Genomic DNA, 25,313 nt, shown 5'->3' on the forward strand with positions numbered 1-25,313 from the left:
TTGTTTTCTGGTTTTTTTTTTTTGTGTGTGTGTGTGTGTTTTTTTCATTTAAATTAAATATTATCAGATAATCAAGTCATGACTTATTCTTCAGGGTAAATTAATTTAAGAAACTACCCAGTTAAAATGACTAAGATAATGATTGTACAACTCTTTAGAATTTTTTACAGCTTTTAGTTAGGAAATCTGGTTTTGTGTATATTTTCAAATCTTTTCCACGTAGTCTCTTAAAAATAAACATAAATGCGCAAGTCCAGCTTGTTCAGTTTCTCAGTAGTATTCCAGCCTCTCTTGATACCTTGTCAAATAATCTTCTTAAAAATAATCTTCCTGCTGGAACTAGTTCTGTACAGATCATGTATGATTAGGATATTGCCAGAGGAAGAAAGTGGGATGCTCTGTGTTCTTTCTTTGTTTTTTTACCCTTCATGGGAACACCTTTGTGGTTCAAAGTAACAAACATCTCTTTTCCTTTGTGTGTCCATTTTGCAGAAGCATATGTATTATAATGGTTTTCTTCAATTAGTTCTATGAAGTTGCAATCCTCATTGCATACTTTCTGTTGAGAATAAATAATTCAGAGTAAAATTAGTACAGGGGTTTTTTAAATGCAGTCAGAGAATACTTAGACTGGGGGAGATAGGAGAAAAAGGTTCATCATGCAAGCTACATATTTTTAATACTATGAATATTAAACAAGTTGATATATTAGTAATAATCAAAGAATATCATTAACAGTGATAACAAATTATGTTTCTGAAACTGAGTATTGAATTCTTCAACTTTATATATTCCCTGTTAATGTTTCACGTTTTAAAAAAGAACACAAGCTCCAGTAACTGAATTTCCAAAGTGAGTATGAAAGTCATACACACGTGGGGCACATTTTAACTTTTAGGGCTTTAGTTCAGACAAACTATTTCACACAAAATGTGACACATTTTTTATAAGATAGTTGATGACGTTGGAGAAGTTGGTGTGGTGGTTGCTTACAAGATTGAGGAGAATTTAACTTCCATACCTTTCCATAGAGCCTTCCTGACTTGTTCATTGCCAGAAAGTATTCACTTTCCACTCCTTTGATTGCCACTATTCCAACTGCCACTGTTCGGATTTCTAGAATACCTGCAAATGTACAGAGGGAAAATCACACTGATGCAGAATACCTGTTTTCCAGTCAACCTGTATGATTTACTTAAACAAATATAATTCTGTGCTTATTGAAAATCCGTATTTGCATTTATTAGGAAAAATATTTATCCTCTTTATTCATGTGAAGAAAGGGCTAGATTTTAAAAATTTTCTGTATGTGATCATGTCTGCACGCAGCCACTTACAATTTGCATGATGCATTTTAAATATCTACTGAAATTGAGATGCCAATATAAAGAATTTTTGTATTTTCAAAGAATCAGTGTATCTTAGAACGTATCAGACTCTGGGTTTCATTTAGAAGAATTACATCTGTAGCCATCAAGGTTCAAAGAATTTATTTAAAGCCTTTATTTTCAAGACAAGTGTAGCTGTATCACAAATGAACAAGTGTAAACCTTACAACTTGCAAGCGATAGGAAACAGACCACGGTGTTCTATGTAAGGTATTTGTTTGACCTTTGCATGCTTTTATGACTGATAGGAATGGCAAAGATACCTGTATTTGAAAATAATTAAACATTGCACAGAGAGCTTATTTATTCAAAATCAGAAAAAATTTAGTGTTTTTCTATATATTTCTGTAGCATTTCATATCTGGCTGATATGTATTAGCAATAGCTTTCTATAGTTACTATGATACATTTAAGTTACTTGCAACATAAAAGTATATTTAGGTTAAAGTAAGGTATTAAGGAATGCCAGGTTGTTTTCAAGCTTGAATGTTACTATTGTTTTAAGCAATGGTTTAGATTTACATTTCTGAGTTTGAGAGGCTTTTCTCCATGTTGGGTCACATACAGAACTTTATGTAGTATGTTTGTATTGTAGGAAAAAGAATCCTTCACAGCCAGTTCAACTATAGGCAGGAACTCAGTAGCTAAGCACAGGGAGAGGAGTGAGGGAGGAGAACTGTGTGAGCTTGTCACCTGAACAGCGACCTTCCTCTTGAGCAAAACCCGTCCTTTCAAATTTGTATTGAGTCTTTTCAGCTACCTCACATAATATTTTTGTCAATAGTTATTTTTTAAGAAGGCATGAATGCTGCTGATATTTCTTTCCCTATACTTTCTCTATATCTTAATATTTTTTGCTTTCTTTTCTTTCTATCTTGCTTTCTTCCCTTCCTTCATATTACCATTCTATCAATCCCGACCTGTTATTTCTATTTTTCACTCCTGTTTTCCCCATCTGTAGATCAGTTACCTCTTCTCTTAGTGTGTGCCCTGCTGGGTATTCATTTCTCTGAACAGTTACGCTTCTTAATGTAAGCCAACTTTAAGTAAAGCTTTCAGAATTCTTTGAGAAGTTTCACTGTGCTGCAGGCCTAACAATTCTTACAAAGGGCAATTCTGACTGAAACTTGCAAAAATTATATTAACTTTCATTTAAATTTCACTTGAGAGAAACCACAGCGAGGCTGAAAAACAGATGAACATCTGCATCTATCCAAACAAAGAATATGAGAGTGGAAGGGATCTCTGGGTCATCAAGTCCAGTGCTCTGCTAGCCTGGGAATTGCATCAGATAATTCTCTTTTCATAAACGTTGCCAATACTAAATTGGAGTTGCTATTTCTTTGCCCCCAGTGTTTCCGCCAAAGGCTGTTCCAGAGCTTGTTTTATTTTAATGCCTACAGACTCTGTAGTATTTTGCAATCTGCATTTTTTCAGTGACAGTTTATATCCATTTGTTCTTCTGCCTATGCTAGCTGTTATCTTAAGGAGAGGGCTTTTTCTTTTTTGAAGTTTATGCTTGAATTTTCTATCTATATGGAACTGGAAAAAAAGGAAAGATTCAGAATGAGTTTGTAAAACAAGTCATTGTAATAGGAATGGAGATTTCTTTGAGTAAGCTGCTGTTGGCTGAAGTTACAGGAGTAAGAAATACTATTGCTTTTAAGAAGGAAGTGCCAAAAGCTTTTGCCTAAGGCAATATTATTATTAGAATTTTTATGTTGTTTTAGCTTTTTTTTTTTTTTTTTAAATGAAGTAGATATTGACATACTGACCTGTAGGAATTACTTTATTTCATTTTTGGGTATTTGTTTTTCTATTCAGTTCAAATAGAAATGTCTTTAATTCGGACGCTTAACGCCATCTAAATAAAACTCAGAATAGTTTTTCTGGTTGATGAGTTCAGGGTAGAAATAAGGGAAGCAGAAAGATTTTAAAATCCTCTCGCACAGGAAATCTGAATGACAGACATTATCTATCAAAATTCTGTACATTCTTTGAAATGACAGTTTATGTGATAGATGTACTCAGAGATCTTTAACAGGCTCTACCTTGTATTTGTTGCAATTTGTGCATAAAAAGCCATGGATTTATAATTAAAGTCAAGTTTGCATTCATAAATTATTATGCATATTTGATACTGTTAGTTATATTATTGTGTTCATTTCAAAATTGTAAGCAATTATGTCCCCCAGGATTAGGGCTAGCTTCACATAAATAACATCGGACACCCTGACTCAGAGGTGATGAGACACCAAAAGATGTTCTTAAGCCTCTGAATGGCACGTTTCTCAAGTATTCTCTCTGTGCACCTCTCCATAAATTTTAGTGAAGGAATATGACATAAATAATTATGTGATAATTATGACACATTAAAACTGTTGTACTATTGGCAACGTTCAAGACAAAGAAAAGAAACCAGTGAGAGTTCTCTGGAAACAGTGCTTGTATACTCATGATTCTCTGCTTGTACATTCATGATTCTCTTCAGAGAATGTCATGGCCTGTCACAGAATGTGCATGTACTCATTTTTCTGTTCCTAGTTCTAGGTCATTGCTATTCTGCTGTATCTTAACCAGTCCCCAGAAGAGAAATTTTCCTTTTCTAGCAAAGCATTAATTAGATTTAGGTTTCCGAGGCAGCATTTCACATCTACTTTTTAACTTGAATCATCACTAAGCTTCTCATTCTGTTTGAAGACATATGACTGAAATTGCTTAGCAAGATGACAGCATATGGTAAACCTCCTTTTCTTCTCGAGTCTTTGCCTCAGTAACTTATCTACTTGTTTCAGAAATCATTATTACAATTAATCAAAATTTTCAATTATATCATATAGGGAAGGGAAACATTTCTAGTAAACTTTTGGAAAATTAAGACATTACATATTATCTTTTGTATGGATTTCACTTGTTCTGTTCACTGCAAAGTGTCATGGACATTTAAGAAATCAAAAAGCTTTCCTTTATACGGAAACCATGCAAAGAAGCTGATCAGGTTGAGAAGTCATACGCTGAAGGTTTATTAATTTATCCAAGCCAGCACTACAGTTATGTCATGTGATTGAATTTGGTGCTCAATATCAAAGGCCTTCCACAGACCAGGAGCAATGATTTTTCAGTAATATTAAATTTAATATGGACAGAGTTGTCATTACTTTTTTTAATTGCTTTATAAGTTGCTTCTGAGCACACAAGACATAAGGTGAGCTGTTTTTCCCTCCACACCTATTAAATAATCAAAGGAATCATAATGCTTATAAGCAGTGTAATATCACTGTGAAAACATCCAATAATCTTTTGTTTGTTTATTTTTTTAATATGCAACTTGATTTAAACACAAACTCTGAGGTTATAGGGATACGCATAATGAAATCACTGTCTCTTCAGATTATAATTTTACAATGTATATAAATATAAAAATGAATTTCTCTATTATAGCAATAGAGTAGGAAATTGCTAGAGGATATACAAAAAAATAAAATAACATCCATAAAATAGAGAAAATGCATTTTAGTTGTCCTTCCTTACTTAACTTCCATTCAGAATCTGTATTAAGTCAAGATATGAAGATATCAAGATTACAGTACATGGCATTATAGTTGTATTGGTCTGTCGTTCTTTTCTGTGTGCTCCTGATACTCCATTACTACAAGAGAAATTACATGATGGCAAATGGATACTAAGGTTTTTTGTTGTGGGTAGGAACCTGGTCTACCAGTAATTGTCATGAGCTAAGAAAGCTGTTCAACCAGAATTTTGGTCAACTACAGATATTTCCTATTTCTTCTGTCAGTTCTGTAATCATCTGTAACTGGTGATTCTTGCAAAAAGGATGCTGAGCAAAAATAAATCAGCATTTCAGTTGATATGGTTATCCTTATGTTCTTAACGTTTATAGTTTATAATACAGTTTTCATTATTACATTTAGCCAAGTCTGTGAATGAGATCTTTTTATGAGGCCTTCTTAGGTTTTCTTTCTTTCTTGTTTTATAAATTCACCTTTTTTTTTCTTCTCCTTTTTGCTTTGAAATTCAGTACCACTATTGAGTCTTTGATAAGACAAACCAGGAAGAACATTTGGTTTACTGGAAAGTAACTCAGAAATGTCATTGTTCTATAAATGTGGGAAGGTCTTTGATTTTGAGTAACTGATGTTATTTAAATCAGCGACAATACAGCAGTTCTCTCTAAAGATTAGTTTTATTAGCTTTATGTGGACAGTAATCTCAGTCAAGCAATCCTTGCCATTCTAATGAACCATTTTTAACAGTACTTAAGACATGAGTTTATATGAAAGAAAACGTGCTAATTTCATTGGTCCTTCACTGTGAAGCTAAATTTTTGTGCTCAGTTCTTGTTAGCTGAGTCAGTAGAAGTGGGTAAATCTCAGTAACTGCAGAAAAATGGTAGTAGAAGAAAACCTACTATGTTGTGCTGTTTTTTTGTGGGTAATTTTATACCTCAAGTGTATATAAACCACAATATCTAGAAAAAATAGAGAGCTGTCTTACATGTGGTCTGTCATTGTAGGTTCCCAAATGTTAGTTTAGCACCTGATACTTCAGAGAAATGATGAAGAACTAAAATGGACGGTCAGAAATTCTGCTAAGGATAACCTGCTCGATGTGATAGTACAGCATTCATTGTCTTATTTCAGCAAGTCCATTCTTTGAGGCTTCCTTTTGAAGTAAAAAGTCCTAATCTTTTCAATCTCTGTTCACGAAAAAGAAAAATTCACCAAGCCAGGGGAGGAAAGAGAAAATTCTTGTACACAGGTTTTGAGAATTGTTTCGTCTGAGTACGGTTTTAAAATTCTAATAATTTCAAAATTACTTGAAGACATGCTTAAATTATTAAGATGATGATGATAGTGAGTTCACAAGTCAAACTTCAAACAAGTCTTATACAGGATTGAGTTAAAAATGAAAACGTAAACCATGTTTTCCAGTTGCTCTGTCTGAAGAATCCATGTAAAAATTTAGGAAAGGTTTAAAAGAAGACTTGAATATACCACAAATTAGCTGGGAAAGAAATCAAATTAGAGCCAGAAAGGGAAAAAAAACAAAAAAACAACCAACTGAAAATGGGGATGTAAAACTGAAAACAACTGTAATTTCTATTAAATCTATTAAATCAGCATGAAATTCCACACAATTTAATATGGTTGTATGGTCAGTGTATCAAATATAGCTCGAAGTTGCCAGAGTGAATGAAGATTCCCGCAGACCTGAAAATCTGCCTGGTGTACCTAAAGGACACTCATCTGAGACAGGCTATGATTTCTCTTTAGAAATGATGACTATGGATGCTGGCAGCAGTCTTTTTAACCAGGCAAATTAAATATCAGACAGTTGATATAAAATCCAGTAGAAAAAAAATAAAGACAGAAAGCAACCCTGTAAGTTAACAGAGCAGTTTTAGTGTGTGGAATATAGTTCAGTTTTTGGAGACAAATGCGTTCTGGTCTAGAATGGCAGTTGCTCAGTGCTTTACACATACACTTGTGTACCTGGGAACTTATTTCATGGCTGTCACTTGGCGAACAGGACAGTGCCTTGGGCTGGAAATTTGAGTAGAGAAATTGGCATTTAGCTACATCAGATACATCACTAGCACAAAATTGAGCATTCTCCTGTGAGATTTTTCTTTTTCCTTTCTGGTGTTATTTGATAGTTGTGTTTTGAATCGCCTTGGGTTTCTTTGCTAAAGAACAGAGAACAAAAATAATCAGCGAGTTATCTTTTCACACGCAAGGGAGCTGCCCCAGTGCGTTGGGTGGTGAGATTGTGGGAGGTTTAAGAAGAGCTTTTATAGAATGTTGTATTCAGTCTACCATCAGTTGACTCTTTTCCCAAATGTGTCGTATGTTGTGGGTATCCTCTGAATGTTCCATTGTATTTCTGGTCACTACTACTGTTATTTGTTAGTATCAGAATGTCTCTAGGCATCAATACAAAGAGAAGTGTTTACATCCAGTAGATTTTTCAGCAAGGCCAGCAGCAATTTCATCCCAGTATTTTTGTGTTCTGCTAGGTACAGATGTTTTTGCCTACTGCTATGAAGACTTCTGTAGTCTTCTAAATGCTCAAAAGAAGGGAAGAAGAGGCAAAGTAGGGTTTTTAATAAAGAAAAGCAAAATAAAATGTCCAGTTGTTAGTTGTTATTTTATATTTCTACTATTTTTTTCAGAAAGCTAACAATATATCTAAAACTATTTTTACAAATATTCTAAATCCTTTAAAATACTTTACGTATAATTTATATATTTACTGTACTTAACTGACACCTGAGTACTGAAGTTGAAAAAGCATTCTACTGCTGAATTTTTGAGGGAAGGAGGCTGGCACTGACAGCTAAATGCTGTGACAAATGTGCTTGTGGATCCTTTCCTAGTCAGGATCCTCTTGAGATAAAACATGAAATTTCAAATGGGGAAACAGAAGGTAGAAAAAAACTTGGATGGAGAATAAGTAAAAACAAAATGAAACTTTTAAGATATGTCTGACTTGTGTTTCTAATTAAATTTGGAGTACATATTTATGAATCCAAGTGACTTTTCGAAAAACGATTCAAGGCCAAGAAGAAAGCACTCGCTGCTTACAAGACAGTCGTTAATGCAATTTGTTCTTTTGATCTGGGTTTTACTGATTTAATGATTTAATGTTTGTTTGTACCTCCTAAAACAAGAAAACACAAATCACTACGGTTAATCACAGAATTTCAGAAGGCGTTCTCAGTGTCACCAGTGCCTGCGTGCATTGAGTGAGGCAGCACAATAAATACATTCATCAGCTGCCATACTGCATTTGAAATGCTTTTGCAGAGAAATCTGTCGGTACTGGATTTCTGAAAGCGTATGAGTAGTTTAATTAGGTAGTTTTATAAGTCACTGGCTTCAAAAAATGGTAACCCATAGCAGTGTATGTGTGGAGTATTATTGTGCTTAAGTTATTTTATTTTCCTAATACTATTTTTAAACTCATGCATTTAAAAGTTTGTATTTACACAGGCAAATGTGTGTGCTTGTTCTCTCTCAAATCTAATGGTAATAATGTTATTAAGAGATATTGTAATATTTAGTTGTTTTTCTACCATACCCCCATTGTTAAATTATAACTGACAGAACGCCAAATTTTCTTTCTTATTTTATATACTGTTTAGCAAGAGAGGGAAAGTGTTTACCAGGTGATACCTTGTAGAACGTATGATCATATGCTCTGTAAGTAGAAATAGGTCAGAAAGTGTACATCGTAATAGTTTTCATAGCAGAGATTCGATTGTCCCCCTTCTCAGGAATTTTCTGTCTGTTAATATGTTTTGAATAAACCATTACTTATGGTAACAGAAAACAAGGTGCCAGACAAGTCTCAGCAGTATGTATATTCACTATCACTTCCCTTTTTTTTCACTGCAGTGTACTTGCTTCTCCCTGTGATACTCAAAATATGGATTTTATGGCAGAAACATGTAACATATTTTGCTATTATGGCAGAGACCAATATGAAAGACTAAAAAAGTTTTTATTTAGAGACTTTGTGTCATATCCATGCATTTATTGTGCATGCATAGACTATGAGAAGCATTCTAGATATGCACTTGACTATAAGAATGACCTGCACATAAACAATGTACAAGTCTGCCAAGGATTTTCAGTGAAGCAGCTGAAGCTACTTGTCTCAGTGTTGTCCCAGACATTTGGTTACCATGGGCAAATACCCAAAGCACTTAAAACTCCTGCTTTCCTCCTCTGTAATTTCCAACCGTAGTTGTTTAAAGGATCACGATTAATGGCAGAGAAGTATTCCTAAAATTACTGTTTAGAAATGTCATTATTTTACTTACAAAATATGTACTTGGACTTGTGTTTACCATTATGTCAGAAAAGGAAGGAGCAAGCTAAGTTCCTCTTAAGTCTGCGCTGTGCAAAGTATTTGGAGTTTCATGTGCATCATCCAAGGTATCATCTGGCTGTCTGAATAAGTAGCACTGGTGTCACTGCACAAGAAGTCTGGTTTGAATATCTAGCCTTTTTACCCACAAACTTATCGTATTTGATCTGCAGTAAGAATTATTAAAAGCCAAAATACATTTTCTAGTTACTTTTCAAAGTGAGTGATACATGTGAAGCAGTGCTCATTGTTTTGCAGCACTCAGTAAATCTTACCTCCACTGAGTACTGCAGTGGAGTAGTGTGGATTTCAGTAACTGAATTGTGAGTGAATTACTGCTGAAGAGAAATAGCTTAGGATTTCTGAAAATATCTTCCCTTGCACTGTATTGTTTTGCTTTGTTTTTATGTTGACTTTCTGCTAATGTTGGTGGGTTAGATTTGCAAATCAAATGCTTCCTTCTTCATTCTGACTGACAGCATAATAAGAATTGAGCTAAGCTATTAGACTTAAAATCACCTCTCCTACAAACATCTCTTGGGAACGTTAGTGCTTGCAACCACTGTCTTTGCAATTTTTCCATTGATTTGATCTCTAAAATCAGAAGGATATGACATTCTTCTCTAAAGTAGATTGTAAAACTATGGAACTTCTCAGTTGCAAGGTCTGACTTGTGAGCAGCAGTATGCAGTACTGGCAGTGGAATAACCTGCTGTCCCAATCAGCCATTCACTTTCTCTTTAAACTTATTTAGAACCCTTCAATTTTGCTGATCTCCACTGTGCATATAAATAGTTTATTGCTCAGCATCTTATACAATATGTTGTTGTTTCTCTTTTTTGTTGGAAACTAAATTTCCCTCCAATAAAAATTGCCTTGGAGCTAAATGTATGGTTCAATGAGAAAAACAGTATATCTTTTCAAGTTAATAGTGTCCTATAAAATCCAAATCTTAATCCCCAATCTAAAAAAGCACTCTTTTATTATAGCATAACAATTTATTGATATTAAAAATGGAAAAAAGGATAATGGAATGCCTGTTTACAAAGTAATTGTGTTTCCAAGTACTGTAAAAATTAATTGTTTAGTGCTGAACAACAAATCACAGTCATATCAAGGATATCTCTAGTATTTAAATCTCCCGTGGCAATTTCACTAGAATGAGCAATCTCTTTTAGTTTTGGAGACTTTAAGGATCTTGCTTCAGACTAGCAAAACTGTGTGAAACTGCTGATTAGCCTTTTCACAGCTAAATGAGTTCATTCTCAAATTCAGAGCTTTGGTCCCTTCAGCTATTTTACTAATCTAAAACTTATAAAATTCCACATTAGGCCAGAGCGTCCTGTCTCTTCACATTGTTATATAATGCAAAAATCTATAAATAAATCAACTTCTTCTTGTCACTATCCTGTTTCATGTTTTCATGTAATAAAGAGCTGCTGTCTTGGAAATATCCCCCAATGTCACTGTGGGTTAAATTTCCTTCCCCTTTTCTTGTGTAGAATTAGCAATCATAGCTGATGTAAAATTAGTCATGTCTTTTCATGGGGAGACTTTTTCATCTGTTTTTCTAAGAAGAATAATCCATATTCACTTTTTTTTTTTTTTTTTAATAAGAAATTGATTACTTGTTTGTTTTGTGCTCTGAAGAATTTCATTTCCAGGTGCATTTCATGCAATGTTACAACTTATCACCCAGATAAGGGGGTGCAGGCAGTTGGAAAGACGGCATAAATGTATCATGGCACTCTGGGCTCGTCCAGTTACAGGAGACAAAAATACATCTGAACCAAAACTTGCTCTTTTTCATATGCAGTATCCCCTCACTCACGAGGACTGGCTGTTTTGTTCTGCATAGTCTAGTGTCTCCAGCCATTTCTATGCCAGCTTTTCTGGTCCCTGACATGGGCTTGGGAAACAAATAGCGTAGCTGCATGCTGGGGACAAAAAGAGTCTAAAAATTCCCCCCTATTCTCTCAGAATTATTTATAACTCTACATTGTTGGCAAACATTACTGAGATCCATTTTTAAATGCTCACAGAAGGATCATAATGGCATTCTTAGGGCTGAAAACTATATTATTATTTTAAATATACAGTGAAATGCAGTTTTTTCATAGTGAAAATGTTTCCTGATGTGGCTAGTAACTGAATTATTTAAAATCAGTAAAATTCAGAAAGTGAACATATAAGGAAGTATTCCAGAGCTTAATTTTATACTGAAGAGCTGCTGGCATAGGGATGAGTAATTTAAATTGATTTTAATTTTGGACTGAACAATTCTGTTTCACACAGCTAAGAAAATTTAATTCATAAACACTGAAATCTCTTCTGGGATAGATATACCTCTTTTTGTACTCTAAGTACTTCAGTCAAATACAGGGCCAGTGCTACCCAACTGAATACATTTCAGTTGGATTTCCAAATCAGATCTGCTACCTGGGGTAGGAACAGATTAAGACAAACATCTAAATTACATCAATTACATTGTCCACAAGAACACAAGCAAGCAGTATATAATTCCTTTCAAGGTACAAAATGTAAGAAGCTGCTAAGAAAACCATCCTAACTCCTTCCTGCACCAGAGTGGGGAGTGATAGAAACCATCTGGCTCATTCTTTCTGCCTTCAAAACATTGCTGGACATATATTTATATGATGTGATCTCTCAAATTCTTCTGTTTGCTGCCGACAAATAATTTAGAATTCGGTTGAATTAGGAAAATATATAATAGAGCAAACACTGAAATGTAAGCTAATGGAAAGAGAAAGTGGGGAAAAAAATCCCACAAACCAACAAACTCAAACCTTGAGTCAAAACCAATCAAATGATCTGATCTAATTCCCATAAATAAATAAGGATTTTATACCTGATATTTCTTCTGTCTTAACTCACATTAGGGATCAACAGGTGTGTTAATTACCCAACAGTCTTTCTGTCTTTTTTAAAAAAATAGCTTAATAAATCTTTGTCTTCATTTCATCGGATATCACTAATTTACTTCGAGTTACTCACTACTCTAAAAATTCTGTCCAGTATATCAACATGACTATCAAAATCAGTATGATATTTGCCTCTGACTTACACACAGGCAGGTTTTTAAAACCTCTCTTTTTATTTACATGACCAGATGTTTATGGATGAGTTACTTTCCTCAAGTTAATCTCTAGTACTTTCTAGCTCAATGATTTCACAGCAAAACTGAGAAAAACAGCTGCAGCAGCAGTGGAGAAAATTGTTTCTCTGACTCAGGACCAATTAGTGTTGCCAGAGCAAATATACTGTGGGAGCTATAGCCAGATTTCTCGTTTATTTTGTATTTATTTATTGCTGTGATTTGTAATCTGCCTTTTTAAATGCAGCTCAATTATCCAGTTTCAAAGTCATTTTTAAATTTTTTTCAGTCTTGACTTCAAATGTTAGCATGTAGAGGAAATCAGGTGTTAACCATTTTGAGTTTGCTGACAGAAATAGTTATGCATACACTTAGTTTTGCCCACACGTGTAATTATCGTGAAGTAAGTGAGAAAACTATTGCAGCTAATGTCATGTAAGTATTTCCCAAAGTGAATTCCTTATAATGCCATCTGTGGCTATTTGCAGCAGACTCTGAAATGCGATGGGTTTGTACACACATGCCTGGGGCGTATAGCTAATTATTTTCATTTTCATAGTATGTGCTGACAGATCTTCTTTTCTAGAAAGATTCTGTCATAAAAGCACTTGTGGTGGCCATGGCCATGAAACCCAATTCCAGTAGCAACTGGGATCGTTCATCACATTGCACACAGTAAAAAGCACCTTGCACCATCTGTCACTGGTGCACAGCCTTTCTGCGCTCTGCTTTTCTCAAGTGTAACATGGAAATAATATTCAGCATTTTAGTTGAACTTAACTCGTACCCTTAGAAGAAAAAATGGGCTCTAGAACTACTGCCAGTGTGTTGTGATGTAATAATGTAACGTTATTTTCTCAAGAGAAGTTATCAGTCCCAGCTAAACTGTGAAATGTCATGGAGTTAAGACAGCAGACTAAACAGTTAACAGAGCATAGCCTTAGCCAAATTACACTGAGTTTCTTGAAAGCACATTTCTGTTATGTGTTATTGGTTTGCATACACAATTTTCTGTTTCTCTAGCTTTTGTTCTAATTGTTACACCCCCAAGTGTAAATCAGTGTAATTATGTTTATTTCAGTCGCATTATAATCATTTAAGTCAGCAAAGGGTACATAAGGAGAACATATAAAAGGGAAACTATGAAGTTGGAAAGCTGCCTTGCATTGTCAGCCATTTGTTCTTTGTTACCCCAGTAGCCACCCTGCGGGGCAGTTTAAGAGGGGATCTTCTGTACACACTGCTGCCTCACAGCCTTCCTTAAGCACCTAGCTGATAGTGACCAAGTCCTTTAGAAAGATTAAAGAAGCCTTTTGATAGAAATTAACCCAACACGATTCAGTTCAATTTTAAAACATTAGCAAAATTGGTCTGCTTTAGCAGTAGTCTCTCAAGTAGCCATAGGAAACTATTTACAATGTGAAAGAAACGTTTTAATTTCCATACCAGGTAAGGAATATGTTGTATGGCACTGAACTGCAGAAGGAAAGGTGTGAGCTTTTCTGTACCTGTGAATTGCAGCAGTTAGTTGTCCTGTTTCTCAACGCACAGCTACTACAGGTACTACGTTATCACTACACTGTTGCTCGTTATAATAAAGTTGTCTATGACCAGTCTATTAAAATATTTAATATCTTAAATTCAGATTCATCTCAACAGCCATATTATTATATTGGCAGCATTCCAAATTTCCATCTCTGACAATAATCAAACAGCCGATTTGATAGACTACAGTGCGGTGCACTGGCATAAGCATAAAGACAGACTTTCCTCTTGATCTTTAGACAAATGGAAGATCTCATACCACTCAAGCATTTGATAACAGCTTCAGACAGGGGCTTTTGGGAATGCTTCACTTTTTATTTTCTCTGTGACAATTCATATAATTCTTATTTTGCTTTTTTTGCATCGATGTCATGGAGTTTTGACAGGCTCTATAGAGGGGATACATAAACAATCTGTAGCAGACTATACGGACTGCTTTAAAATCTGGAAAGCAGCTGGTGTATGAAATGTAGATGTTTGAAAAGGACGTTCAGCTAGGACCTTGTTCAAGCAGGAAAACTAGAATGTTCTCTGAAAAGGGGTAAAGCAAAATGGCAGCGATTTCTTCTACAGGATCACAGAGCAAGAGGGTTCACATGACTGGATTTATCAGGTTATGGGCTGAGTAGCAGAAGGTATATGTGCAAACAGTGTTTTCCTCAGATTTTTATTCTGTGGAGGATTTGCGTTAAGTTTTTACAAATTTGAGCTTATGAGATTCAGTTTGCAGGCCTGTTTATAAATACTGTATGAATGTTTCTTCTCTGTATGGTATGATTCTTACCTAGCATTCATAACATAAAAGTTATTGTGCAATATTAGACTCAACAGAAGCCTGGAAGACCATGCAGTTCTGCTGCACAGAGCTTGGCTCTGTCCACACTGATACTTTTTAAAATATATACAAAAAACTTATTCTTGGTAAAGAATTTGATACGCTTTTGTTCTAACTAAAGCAATTATGAGTGTTCCAAGCAGTTAATGTGGTGAATAAACCTTTTCTTTCTTAAAATATTTGTGACTCCTGCTTATTGCAACAGAACACTGCTGGAGATGAAGTACCAAAGCTGACCGAGAAGGTCTGTTTGTACCACTCAGCATGAAACAAAGTGCATCTTATCCTCTTTTTGTGAGATGTGAATTCATCTGTGACTATCAGTGTATTCTTGATTCATACATGAATGCAGATGTTACTCTGTAGAATAATTTCTGCAAAAATAGATTTTTATAATTCTACTATTCAATATATATACTTAAATGTAAGAGTAAATAAGGCAAATGGTTTCTACTCCGTATAGATATGTGGGTCTGTGGTTTTATTATAGCTCCAGAAAACTTAGTACAAATTTCTATTTATATCTTATACAGAAGGGTAATTTTGCACATAAATCTGAGAAGTAATGGACAACTGTTTTTTAGTTGAATATCCTAGATTGAGTATATCATGATGTATTGTGCCCTTAAGCCTGTATCTTCTGTAGAGTAGATAGAAATAGGAATTTTACTCTGAGATAGATGTCAGTAAAATACAGATAAATAATTCTGACTTGAAGGTCAGGAAGAGATTAATGCTGGAACAAGAATTTTATTTTTCTTTATGCCTAATCTGTACCACCAATGTTACAAAAAAGTATTTTAAAGTAAAAGAACATGGAATTGCAGAAGCAAGAGTTACTACTTGGCATCCTTTAAATTAACTCCTCAGCCCTCTAGTAGGCATCAGTAACAAAACTCAGACTGATTTCAGGAGAGCCAGGCTTTTACAAACCATCAGTATTTTTCTCTCTCCTAATATGGATCTTTCAACTCCTGAGCAAACTTTTCCTGATGAATCACAGTGTTAGATAGCTTTTCCACTACTCAGTAACTTAACTCCTCCACAGCTCTACAGTATTCTTTTTTTCACTCTCAAAAGCAGCTATTTAGGCTATTAATTATAGTTCTTTATTGTTTGTCAGTGAGTCAATAGCAGTAGAACACCCGTGTCCTGAATATACGTTGAAAAGAAAGTTAATGCTGTACTTCTCCATGACTACTTTCTCATGTTGATTACATCTTTGTGTTTTTGAGTTTTCAATCAAATACTATGCACATTAATGAGGGAGTATTTTTTCATGCCAAAACCTATATTAATGAAACAAACATGGCACAGTCTGGCACAGCTCAAATGAGGCACTTTTTGTACAATACCGCTGTGATAAATTGCAGCACATGTGATTACCATAGATGGTATATACAAATAATTCTCCAGTGCTGCCCAACAGAGGCTAAAAGGAAAACAAAGAAGGACCCACTGGGATGGGTATGGAGCTGGACAAGAGCAAACTTCTTTGAGGAGCTGTAGCTAGCTCCCAGATGCACGAACAGGAGCTATAACTGGCAGTTCCACTTACTGAGCTGATTTCATCTGAAAGTATTCCTAGCTGTGTTGCTGAAGTGCGAATGAGAAGGCATTACAATAATCTGTGATCCCAAACTATCAGTGTTTGTAGCGCTGCATGCAGGCAAGAGTGCCATGCATTTTCTTTCAACTGCAGTGGGATCGATACACATTCTAATTTTGGAATAGGCATAGCTAATTCTTTGGGGAACTAAGAATGTTTACTTTCCTGTGTTAAAATTCTCTTTCTTTCACAAGAAAATACTTTCTTGTGTAAATGAGTAAAACTGAAGTTTGTTAACTTTCTCATATACCCCGAACAGAAAGGTGTCACAGACAGAAAAATAGTGAACAGCTAATGTGAAGAGAGAGAAAGGAAATGGTGGGGTTTTTTTGTTTTGAGGTAATTTAGAAATCATCATATATATGCCATGAGGTTTAGGCATAAGTATTCCTTTTGGAAATGTAACTTGAAATGTCACTGAGTGCTTGTGAACACTTCTAGAAAATTGTCTCTGAGATGTCCACACATCTTATCCAAAAAGGAAGTACAGAATGCCTGCTTCTGTTTTTTGTTGCAAAAGAAGAAAGTTAGGATTAAAATTCAGTAATCTTTTGACAAAGACAGGTATTTATTACGTTCCAAATAATAAACAATTTTGAATATTTTCCTACAACAATTATGACAAATATCTCTTCTCTCACTAGATCATTTTCTGCTTACATAATACAGGCCTTGGAACTCACATCACATTCTCTTAAATAATCTGGTTGGATCAGAGCTGGGCTGTTCACCACCTTACTAAACATGTTACAGAATCACATGAAAAATTCTGCTTTGGGTATAATTGGTGCTCGTTTTATCATCGCAGTAAAGACTAATTTTGCTTCCAGTGTTCCATCTGGATGAAAGTACCATTGCACAAATTGTCATTAAATCATTCAGGACATGCCCTAGAACAACATGATTAAAATAGATGAATTCAAATTCAAAACACTTGATTACTTAGTTAAAAAAATTAGCAGAGCATGATTTCCTTGAAAGATGTGGTAATAGTTTCCTAGAAAAATGTGGCAATCTTTTTTTTTTCTTTAATTTTGTTGCATGACAGTTATTTGCATTTCTGAATTTCTCAAGTCACACAAAGAAGCAGACAGAATTGAAGTCATACACAGTCATTTTAGTTTGATACTTACAATCAAGTAGTCTGGGCACCAGTTTACTTGTTTGAACATTCTGATTGAAGTGGGTGTGTACTAATTTCAAAGAATGGTTTTTACTAATGGTTGTATTATTTTTGTTGCTCAATTTATGAGGCATTTAAAGAGACAAGTGTAAGTGTAGGATTCTTGCCATTTAGTTTTGTTATTTGTGCAGACTCTCCCAAGCTTACACTCAAAATTTGTGTATCATTTGGTTTCCTTTGAACTAAAGGATACTAAGTACAAACTCCAGCACTTGTTCACCCAAATGTATGGCTTCACACTGGTAATAAGGCAGAATAATAAACCAGACTACTTGTCTTTCACAGCCCCAGTAGGAAACCTTCCTCACAACTGCTGGAGCACATGCTCAGATTGAATAGCAGCACTTGAAAACAGGGTACTGGTGCTGCAAGGGTAGTAGGATGGGAATGAGTAGAGGTCTCAGAACACCTGTGTATTGACTACCTTAGTAATAGCACAGCTGGCACAATTTAGTTGGTCGACACTGAGTAAGGAGTTCCTTAAAGTGAAGAGGCTTTTCCTTCGCTTCCTGTTGTGGTTTTCTTCATATTTCTTATATTCTTATCTGATGAGGTGAGTGCTAGTATTTATTTCCTGAGTGTGTGAATTTTTTTTTTCAATTGTAATTTGGAGACGAAGTATACTTCCTTCATTTTGATCGGACTTGCATGTGGTGTTTTAGAGTGTTCTAAGAAACTGCTTGCTTGCCTTAGAATGTAATATACCTTCCTTTTGGTTTTAAAACTGTGTTGGAAATGTTGGCCAGCGTGTCCATGGTCAGTTAAAGATGTAGAAGACTCACTTAGAAGAGTGGAGCTACTGGAAATAGGAAAAAGGCTTTTTTTCACCTGTAGTTTGAGTGTAGCCTTTTGAAGTTGTATCCAGTTTGGCTTTTGCTTAATAACATTAATTTGTCCACAAATGTTGTTTAATTATTTTTCATGTTTGCAGCTCGTATGTTGTCAACAAGTGCTTAGTATGTCATGGAGGTTTTCTTTTTTTGTACTAATTTGGTGTTATTGAATGATATTGATAAGATGTGCTCAACTAATAAAGTAACTGCACTGGGTGCGGATAACATAAATCTCACTGTGGACACAGGTGTTTGTCCCTGTCCTTATAGCAGGGAAGCATTACAATTTTTCTTGCTGTAGTGCTGGGAAATTACACGTCCATGGTGATTTCAGGGCTCCTCGGATGCCGTTTCCCTGTATAAGCAAGCGTGAAGGACTGCTAATTAGGAGGACCTTGCACTGTCCTTTCTCACAGTGAAAACCTGTGGATTGTTTTGCAAGGTGGCCCTAACTAGCATGTCTCACTGCTTGAATTGTTTACAGATTTACAGACCTGTTTTCCTAAATCCCTGTAAAATCTCACCAATGTGTACTCAACTGCTTGGATGTCTGTGTTCCACCGTGCAGCCCCTAAGCTGCTTAGGCTAACCAACTCTACTGTGCATTAGCATAGTAGGGTTTTGTTGGTGAAAATTGCATTTTTCCATTGTATTGGTAGTGGCTGCAGCCTCTGGGATTCAGTTATCTTTTCCGTTTTCCTTGCAAGTTTATATCAGGTAATACAACTGCTGTTTTCAGAAAATCTTTGCTGCAGAAACTATATGTAATTACAAATGTAATTGGTTTCTTTCCTGCCCTGTGCTGCCTTCTTTCCTTGTTAGCTACACCCACGTTTCCTCCCCAAACCAGCTGCTCAGTGGCGAGCTGCAAAGCCTGAACATTGTCCCCACTGGAGTTCACATAGACCACTCAAATGAGAATCTAACATCATCCTGCAGCATTGCAAGTGTATTCAAGAAACCAGAAGGCTTGCATAGTAGATATTTTTGCATTCCTGACTAGCATGTAGAACCTCACATTTACCACCATGTTGCTTACAGCTGTGCATACAAACAATCCACAGAACTGTGGCACCTGTGCAGCCCTGGGATTTCAGCCCAGCACTGATGCACATGCAACCTTTTAAAAATTTCCTGTTGAGTGTAAGTGTCCCAGTATCTTCAGCTCTAGATTATGTGTTCACCCATAATCATTTCTGTCCTTAACAGAGCTATATCTCTGTATTTACTCTGAACAGCCACTTCTGATTGAAATATGAAGACACACTTGACATTTAAAAGTAATGATAAAAACTTACAAAATTAGCACAGCTTGTTAAGGAACATAAGGTCTTGTTAGCATGGTTGGTTTTATTTTAAAATACTTACTTTCTACTTAGACAAATATCAAAATTGCTGGTAACAAAATGACTGAGGACAAGTCTGATCAGCTTCTTTTTATAGTCTATAGCACCTCCCAGTGTCTATTAACACATTCAGATGAAAGCAAACCATCTTACCAAAAATAGTAGTAGAATATGACATATGTGCAATTAAACTTTAGAAGTAGTCATGTTAAGAATGCTAAGAGTCTCCTGCAAAAAACACAAGCTACCTCACAGATAATAGGGGTTTTTACAGAATATTGAAGTGGTGAAGTTCAGTAGTGTTTATTATTCTCCCTGTTTCAGGAGTTATTGTGGTAGTAGGTTCCATGGAATAGATCTCTTATGTGTGTTTTCATTTAGTTTTGTATTCATCTGTCAGCATTCCGTCTGTAGGTAAATTTGAAGGATAGCATTCGGATGTAAAATGTTGGTTTTTAAATGGAATATCTGGATTCTTTTACCTTTTCAGTTTGTTGGTTTTAGTTTGAATTGTCAGATTCCCACTAGAAGATCGAAAGAGCAAGTGCCTGCTTGGAACAAATTGACATAGCTCTGCTGTTGCTAACTGGGATATACTTGTCTGCTTTACTAATTCAGCTTAGGAGATTTTAGTCTTCTGTTGATGAAGTTTCGTGGCAGAGGCAGCGTGTGAATGCTGTAAACAAAATCCATTATGATTTAATCCTCATCCCATTTGTTGTTTTCAAAGCTAAATAATAGCCAAGAAAGTATATTGATTTCATTGGTATTTTTATTGCCTTTTTGTGTGCTTGCATGAAGTTGTGGGCCACATCTGTGAATATCCATTTCCAACTTTTCAACACCAATTGTTACCAAAAAAAATTTTCCATTTGTGTAAATGATGTCATGTGTTATGAAAGATTTGAAGTGTGACAATTCAGTGCTATGACTGTTAACCTTTGTTATTGACATAGGAATTTTCACTGTTAACTTTTTCTTAATAATGTTTCTAAATTACGTACACCAGGAGGCTAACTTGACCTTTCCATCAGCTCATATCCAGAATTAAAAATTAAAAATAAAGTCAAAGGTCAAAAAAAAACCCCAAAAACAATTGAAATACTGTTGCCAAATATAGTCATAAGCAGTCAATTATGCAATGAAACCATTGTGCCACCCAAGGAGAGTAACAGCCTTCACTGGCCTGAACTTCTTCATTTTTAATGAAGAAAGTGTTCCAAAATATATGACTAGCTGTACATCTTGCAGTGTGGAGAGGTATAATTGCATGCTTTAAGATGTCTTGATCTTTCTGAGTTTTAAGGAAAATACAGGGGAAGAAATAACTTTGCACAGTGTTTCAGGATCCTCGAAATCTAAAAAATCACACTAAAATACTCAAATACAGAAAGATGAAAGCTGTGAAAGGAGATGTCTGGATTTTTGTTTTGTGTTGCAAATGTGGTGTAACAAATTAAGTTTTCTACCAAATTCTGTTTACCAATATTGCAAAATTGCTTTATTAAGATTTGAGTTCTGTTTCTCTAGCTGCTGACTTTGATTGTTCTAGTTACATTCTATGAATCTGTTATATATTATTTTATTATAGAAGTACTTATTGTCTATAATATTAACGCAATATTTTTGTTTTTTCACTGATCTTTTTTTTTTTAAAGCTCTTTAACACGTAGTTGAATTATTATTATTTTGTATGTGTGTGTAAGGGCCTGGAGAGTTAGAAGAATTTTCCCAGAGTCTGTAAGCAAGTTGCTTAAAAACTTGGATTAGCATCAAGCCTCTTGAGTCTCAGGTCAGGGCCACTTTGGCAAATTTTCTATAGGATGGGTAATTAACATTGATATAGCACTGATTATGACATATTTTTTTCTTTCCATTGAGGAATTGTAAATAATGGAGGAAAAGATGTGGGATCATTTTCAGTTTATCTGTCAACTGCTTCTGCAGTAAGCTGCTGGGTTTGATTGATGGTTCCTTTAAAATGAAACACTGCACATTTCTGATAAGTCCCTGTATTGAGTGATTCAGAAAAACTCTGCAGTCACACCTGAATTATAAAGATATCAAGTCAAATGAATCAGTTCATGCACAGCAGACGTAGGCTCAGCCTGTGTTCCACTGTTCGTATTTCTCTTAGCTCATCCCCTGGTTTTGAAGCACACAGACAGGCACAGCCTTGTTGCTATGTGTGTTAGCTCCTGAGGTGTTGACTACACCTGAGCTCAGAGCTCCTTACAGAACTTAAGCAATCACCTTGTGCTCACAGTGGGATGAGTATAAACTGCTACTGTTTTTTCTGTGGTAAATACTACAGAATGGACAAGATGATGAAGATTCAAGAGGTAAATTCAGAAGTAATGCTTTTCTAATTGTATTTTTTGGAATCCCTGTCAGTGTTTCAGTTGAACTTAGATTTGAGCACTGACAGGTGAACTCTTAAGAACCTTGCTGCAGTGGTTCAAGACTTAATTCCCTTCCTTTTTACTCCTTACTTCTCCCAGAGGGCACTGTTAGCAAAAAGTCAGTAGAAGCTGGAGGACAGACATATCTCAGATGTCTCTGTTAACTGCATCTTTGCTAAAACGTCATCAGCAACAGTTAATGGTGAAAAGCTGGGGTTTTTAATAAGGTATGGATAAAAGTATAGGCAGACTATCACAGGTTTCAACTTCAGGGTTGGTAATTATCACTAGTGCTGGACAAAGAGCTAGAAGTTGGGAAGATCTAAAAAAATCTTTGTATTTTGATCCAGTTAATACCTCATTAGAGAGAATGTCACACTTGCATTGTAGGCTATTTCTAGAGGATATGCAGAAATTGCTATTTGAATGAAATCTTTCTGTTATACTAATTGAAAAGATTAGCAGCATACTAATGTGAAGCAAAATCACTTTCACATGAGTGAGGGTTTATTTTCTACTTAGGCCAACATATTGATTGAATCAACAAACTCTTCAAAAATCAAGAATGCAATTGTAAAGGCAGGCATTCTGCATGGCTGGAGCACAATAACCCTCGAATGAATCTGGTACATTGATATCTGCCTTAAAGGATTCAATTTTCAAATACTGAATCTTCTCCTTTGTGCATATAAACATAGAAATAGAATTTGATGTGAAAGCACAGTATGCATACCAGTACCTGTTTTTGCCCAAGAAGCATATAAAAACTACTATTGAAAATACTTTTCAATTCTAAGCACATTTGAATGTTTAATCATTGAGGTGCAGATAAGGTTTATTTTGTCAACAGATTACATCTGCACAAAACCAAGTTAGATTCCATTTAATTTTGCTGAACACTATGAGATGCTGGATTTTGATGAAAATAGAAATAGTTTTCCAGTACAAGTTTATTTTAGGATAAAATTTTGAATAGAGATTGCAACCATTTCATGCCTAGATATCACTAGGCTTTTTTTTTTTTTTTTCTCCTTATGTTTTTGGTCCTCTTTACCCACTGAAAAGAGGAGGAAACAGACACTTTCTGGGTTTAGAGTGCACATGGAATATGATAGGATCAGACATGTTAGGATTCAGGTTCCGGGAAGGCTTTTCTTGTAACTAAGAGGCCCTTTGAAGTCTTTAAAATGAGATTCCAAAGGCAACAGAGCGTGGAAAGTCCTAAAGCATCATCCAGTTGTAGTTTTAAATCCTCTTGGATAGAGTCAGTATGAACTCTGCTTTTTGCTTTCCTTCTTTCTGAACAGAAATAAAATCTCATGAAATTCATAGACACAAACTTGAACTAAAAACTAAGCAGCATTTAGGAGAGAGTTATTTTCTGTCAAAGATGAGGAGTTAAAATGCTGTGTTATCTCCAGGATCTGCTCCATCACTCACTTCTTTCAGTCATTAATTCTGGAGGTCTGTTTTCAGTGCCTACTTAGATTGTTTTATGTGAACAAGATACAAAACTTACTTTTCAATATAAAGCCAGTGGTTATGCTTAGACAGTATAATTAGCGATTGTCAGAGATAAATGTGTTATGAATAATAACAAATTTTTCTGGATGCTCTCATCTTTTGGCTGCTTTCTAATTCTTGCTTTAGTTTTGTCAGTGTGTGACACTTCTCACTCCGTGCTTTAGTCTTCAGAGCTGTTTCTGTGAGGTGCAAAGTTATTTCCTGCACTTAGTGAAAATTTACTTAGTTTACTCTTGTGTTTTTTATTTTACTTTTGAGTTACCAGTTTCATGTCCACCAAAAGGCTCCTCTGCTTTCTGAAACATACATAGAATAACTTTCTTTGGGTATATAACAAGGCCATCACTGTTATGGGATTCATCAGTTTGCTTTCACTGATAAAGCACACACCTTTCTTGAACTAAGCAATTAACTTCTAACGCAATTTGAAACAAGTGAATGATGAATACAGGTTAATTGCTATTAGTGAGTTGAGATTTGTTCCAGAGTTATGTAATGGAATTTCAACCCACACACGCTTAATGCATCAGCTTTTAAATTAACTTCTTAAGGGTTTTTTTCAGCTTTTACTCTTATAGAATCTGCATTATGTATATATGGTGCATATTTATTCTGTGAGTTACTTGAGAAATTTGAAACCCTAATTCCTCACCATCTTTGCATTCTTACGTATGTAGTCTTGACTGAGAAAAGCCGTGTGAATTTTGGCACCTACCCAAGTTATCAGGTAGAATGACCAAGGTATCATTCTACAGGCACTTCTAATTTCACAATTTCTAATTGTGAAGAGTGCTCTTCACAGTATTTGTTTTCAGCTCACGAACTGTGGAGCACAAGTCATTGACTCTGCAAGATTGTCAATGCAGTTTCTTTAATGGTGGTGGAAAAATGTGTGGGTTTTTTTTCTTTTTAATTTTCATTTTAGTAGTCCATGTTAGTGATGATTCAGTGGAGAGAGAATATGCTAGTGGCAAATTAGGATAAAATTTGAAGATGCTTCTCAGAGCAGTTCTTCATACCTGTTGATTAATTTGGCTGTAATTGTACTGGGATTCCATCCTAAGAAATAGGTTTGATTTACATTTTACTGATTTTAAAACTTCAGAACTGGAGTTCACAAAGCAGGAATGTTTGAACACACAGGATAATATCTTTTAGTAATGGATACAGTTTTTAAATGATGCTTTTCAGAAATTCTGGATAAAAATGGCCAGTTTAATCTGCTGTTAACCAAACAAAAATTGCTTAGGGAAAGCAGATTAGTTCAGGTTGTCTTCTTTCCCCCCCTCCCTCTCCCATCATTTTCTGTGTGTGTGTTTTAATGTAGAGCCCTAAGCACATATTCAGAAAGGCTTCATGCTGTTGATCAGAGTATTTGGCAAAACAAACAAACTAGGCTGAATTTTTGAGTTTCTCAGAAATCCAGTGCTCATACTGTTGTTTCCCTTTGTCTGTATTTCCCTGTTCTACTTACCTAACAGAAACAGATATTATTTCCTACTGTACAATAGCTGAACTATGGAGAGGGACCCAAGCTTAAGATGGTGAGAAACTTCCCATATACTTTAGTAAGTTTATTGATGACGTTTCATCACAGTGCATCTCAGTTACCAGATAAACCTTTGTTTGTTGATTGTTTT

General features: G+C 35.3%; 1 protein-coding gene and 1 long non-coding RNA gene across 5 annotated transcripts in view; one reads left to right on the forward strand and one right to left on the reverse strand.

The window, feature by feature from the left end:
- Window positions 1–25,313, reverse strand: part of FGF7 (fibroblast growth factor 7) — a 28,501-nt gene continuing 3,188 nt past the window's right edge. For all 4 annotated transcript variants that reach the window (XM_048956703.1, XM_048956702.1, XM_048956700.1 and 1 more), the window contains exons 3-4: window positions 1,022–1,125; window positions 1–559 (exon numbers count right to left, since the gene is read on the reverse strand). In XM_048956703.1, coding sequence (XP_048812660.1) covers window positions 365–559; window positions 1,022–1,125 — 299 coding nt within the window. In that variant the 3' untranslated portion in view covers window positions 1–364. The remainder of the gene's footprint in view (window positions 560–1,021; window positions 1,126–25,313) is intronic.
- LOC125698417 (uncharacterized) overlaps window positions 18,023–25,313 on the forward strand; it is a 67,587-nt gene continuing 60,296 nt past the window's right edge. Inside the window, exon 1 of the long non-coding RNA XR_007379182.1 lies at window positions 18,023–18,121. This is a non-coding gene — a long non-coding RNA (uncharacterized LOC125698417). The remainder of the gene's footprint in view (window positions 18,122–25,313) is intronic.

The sequence above is a fragment of the Lagopus muta genome, chromosome 10, assembly GCF_023343835.1.
Source record: "Lagopus muta isolate bLagMut1 chromosome 10, bLagMut1 primary, whole genome shotgun sequence".
Classification (NCBI taxonomy): Eukaryota; Metazoa; Chordata; class Aves; order Galliformes; family Phasianidae; genus Lagopus; species Lagopus muta.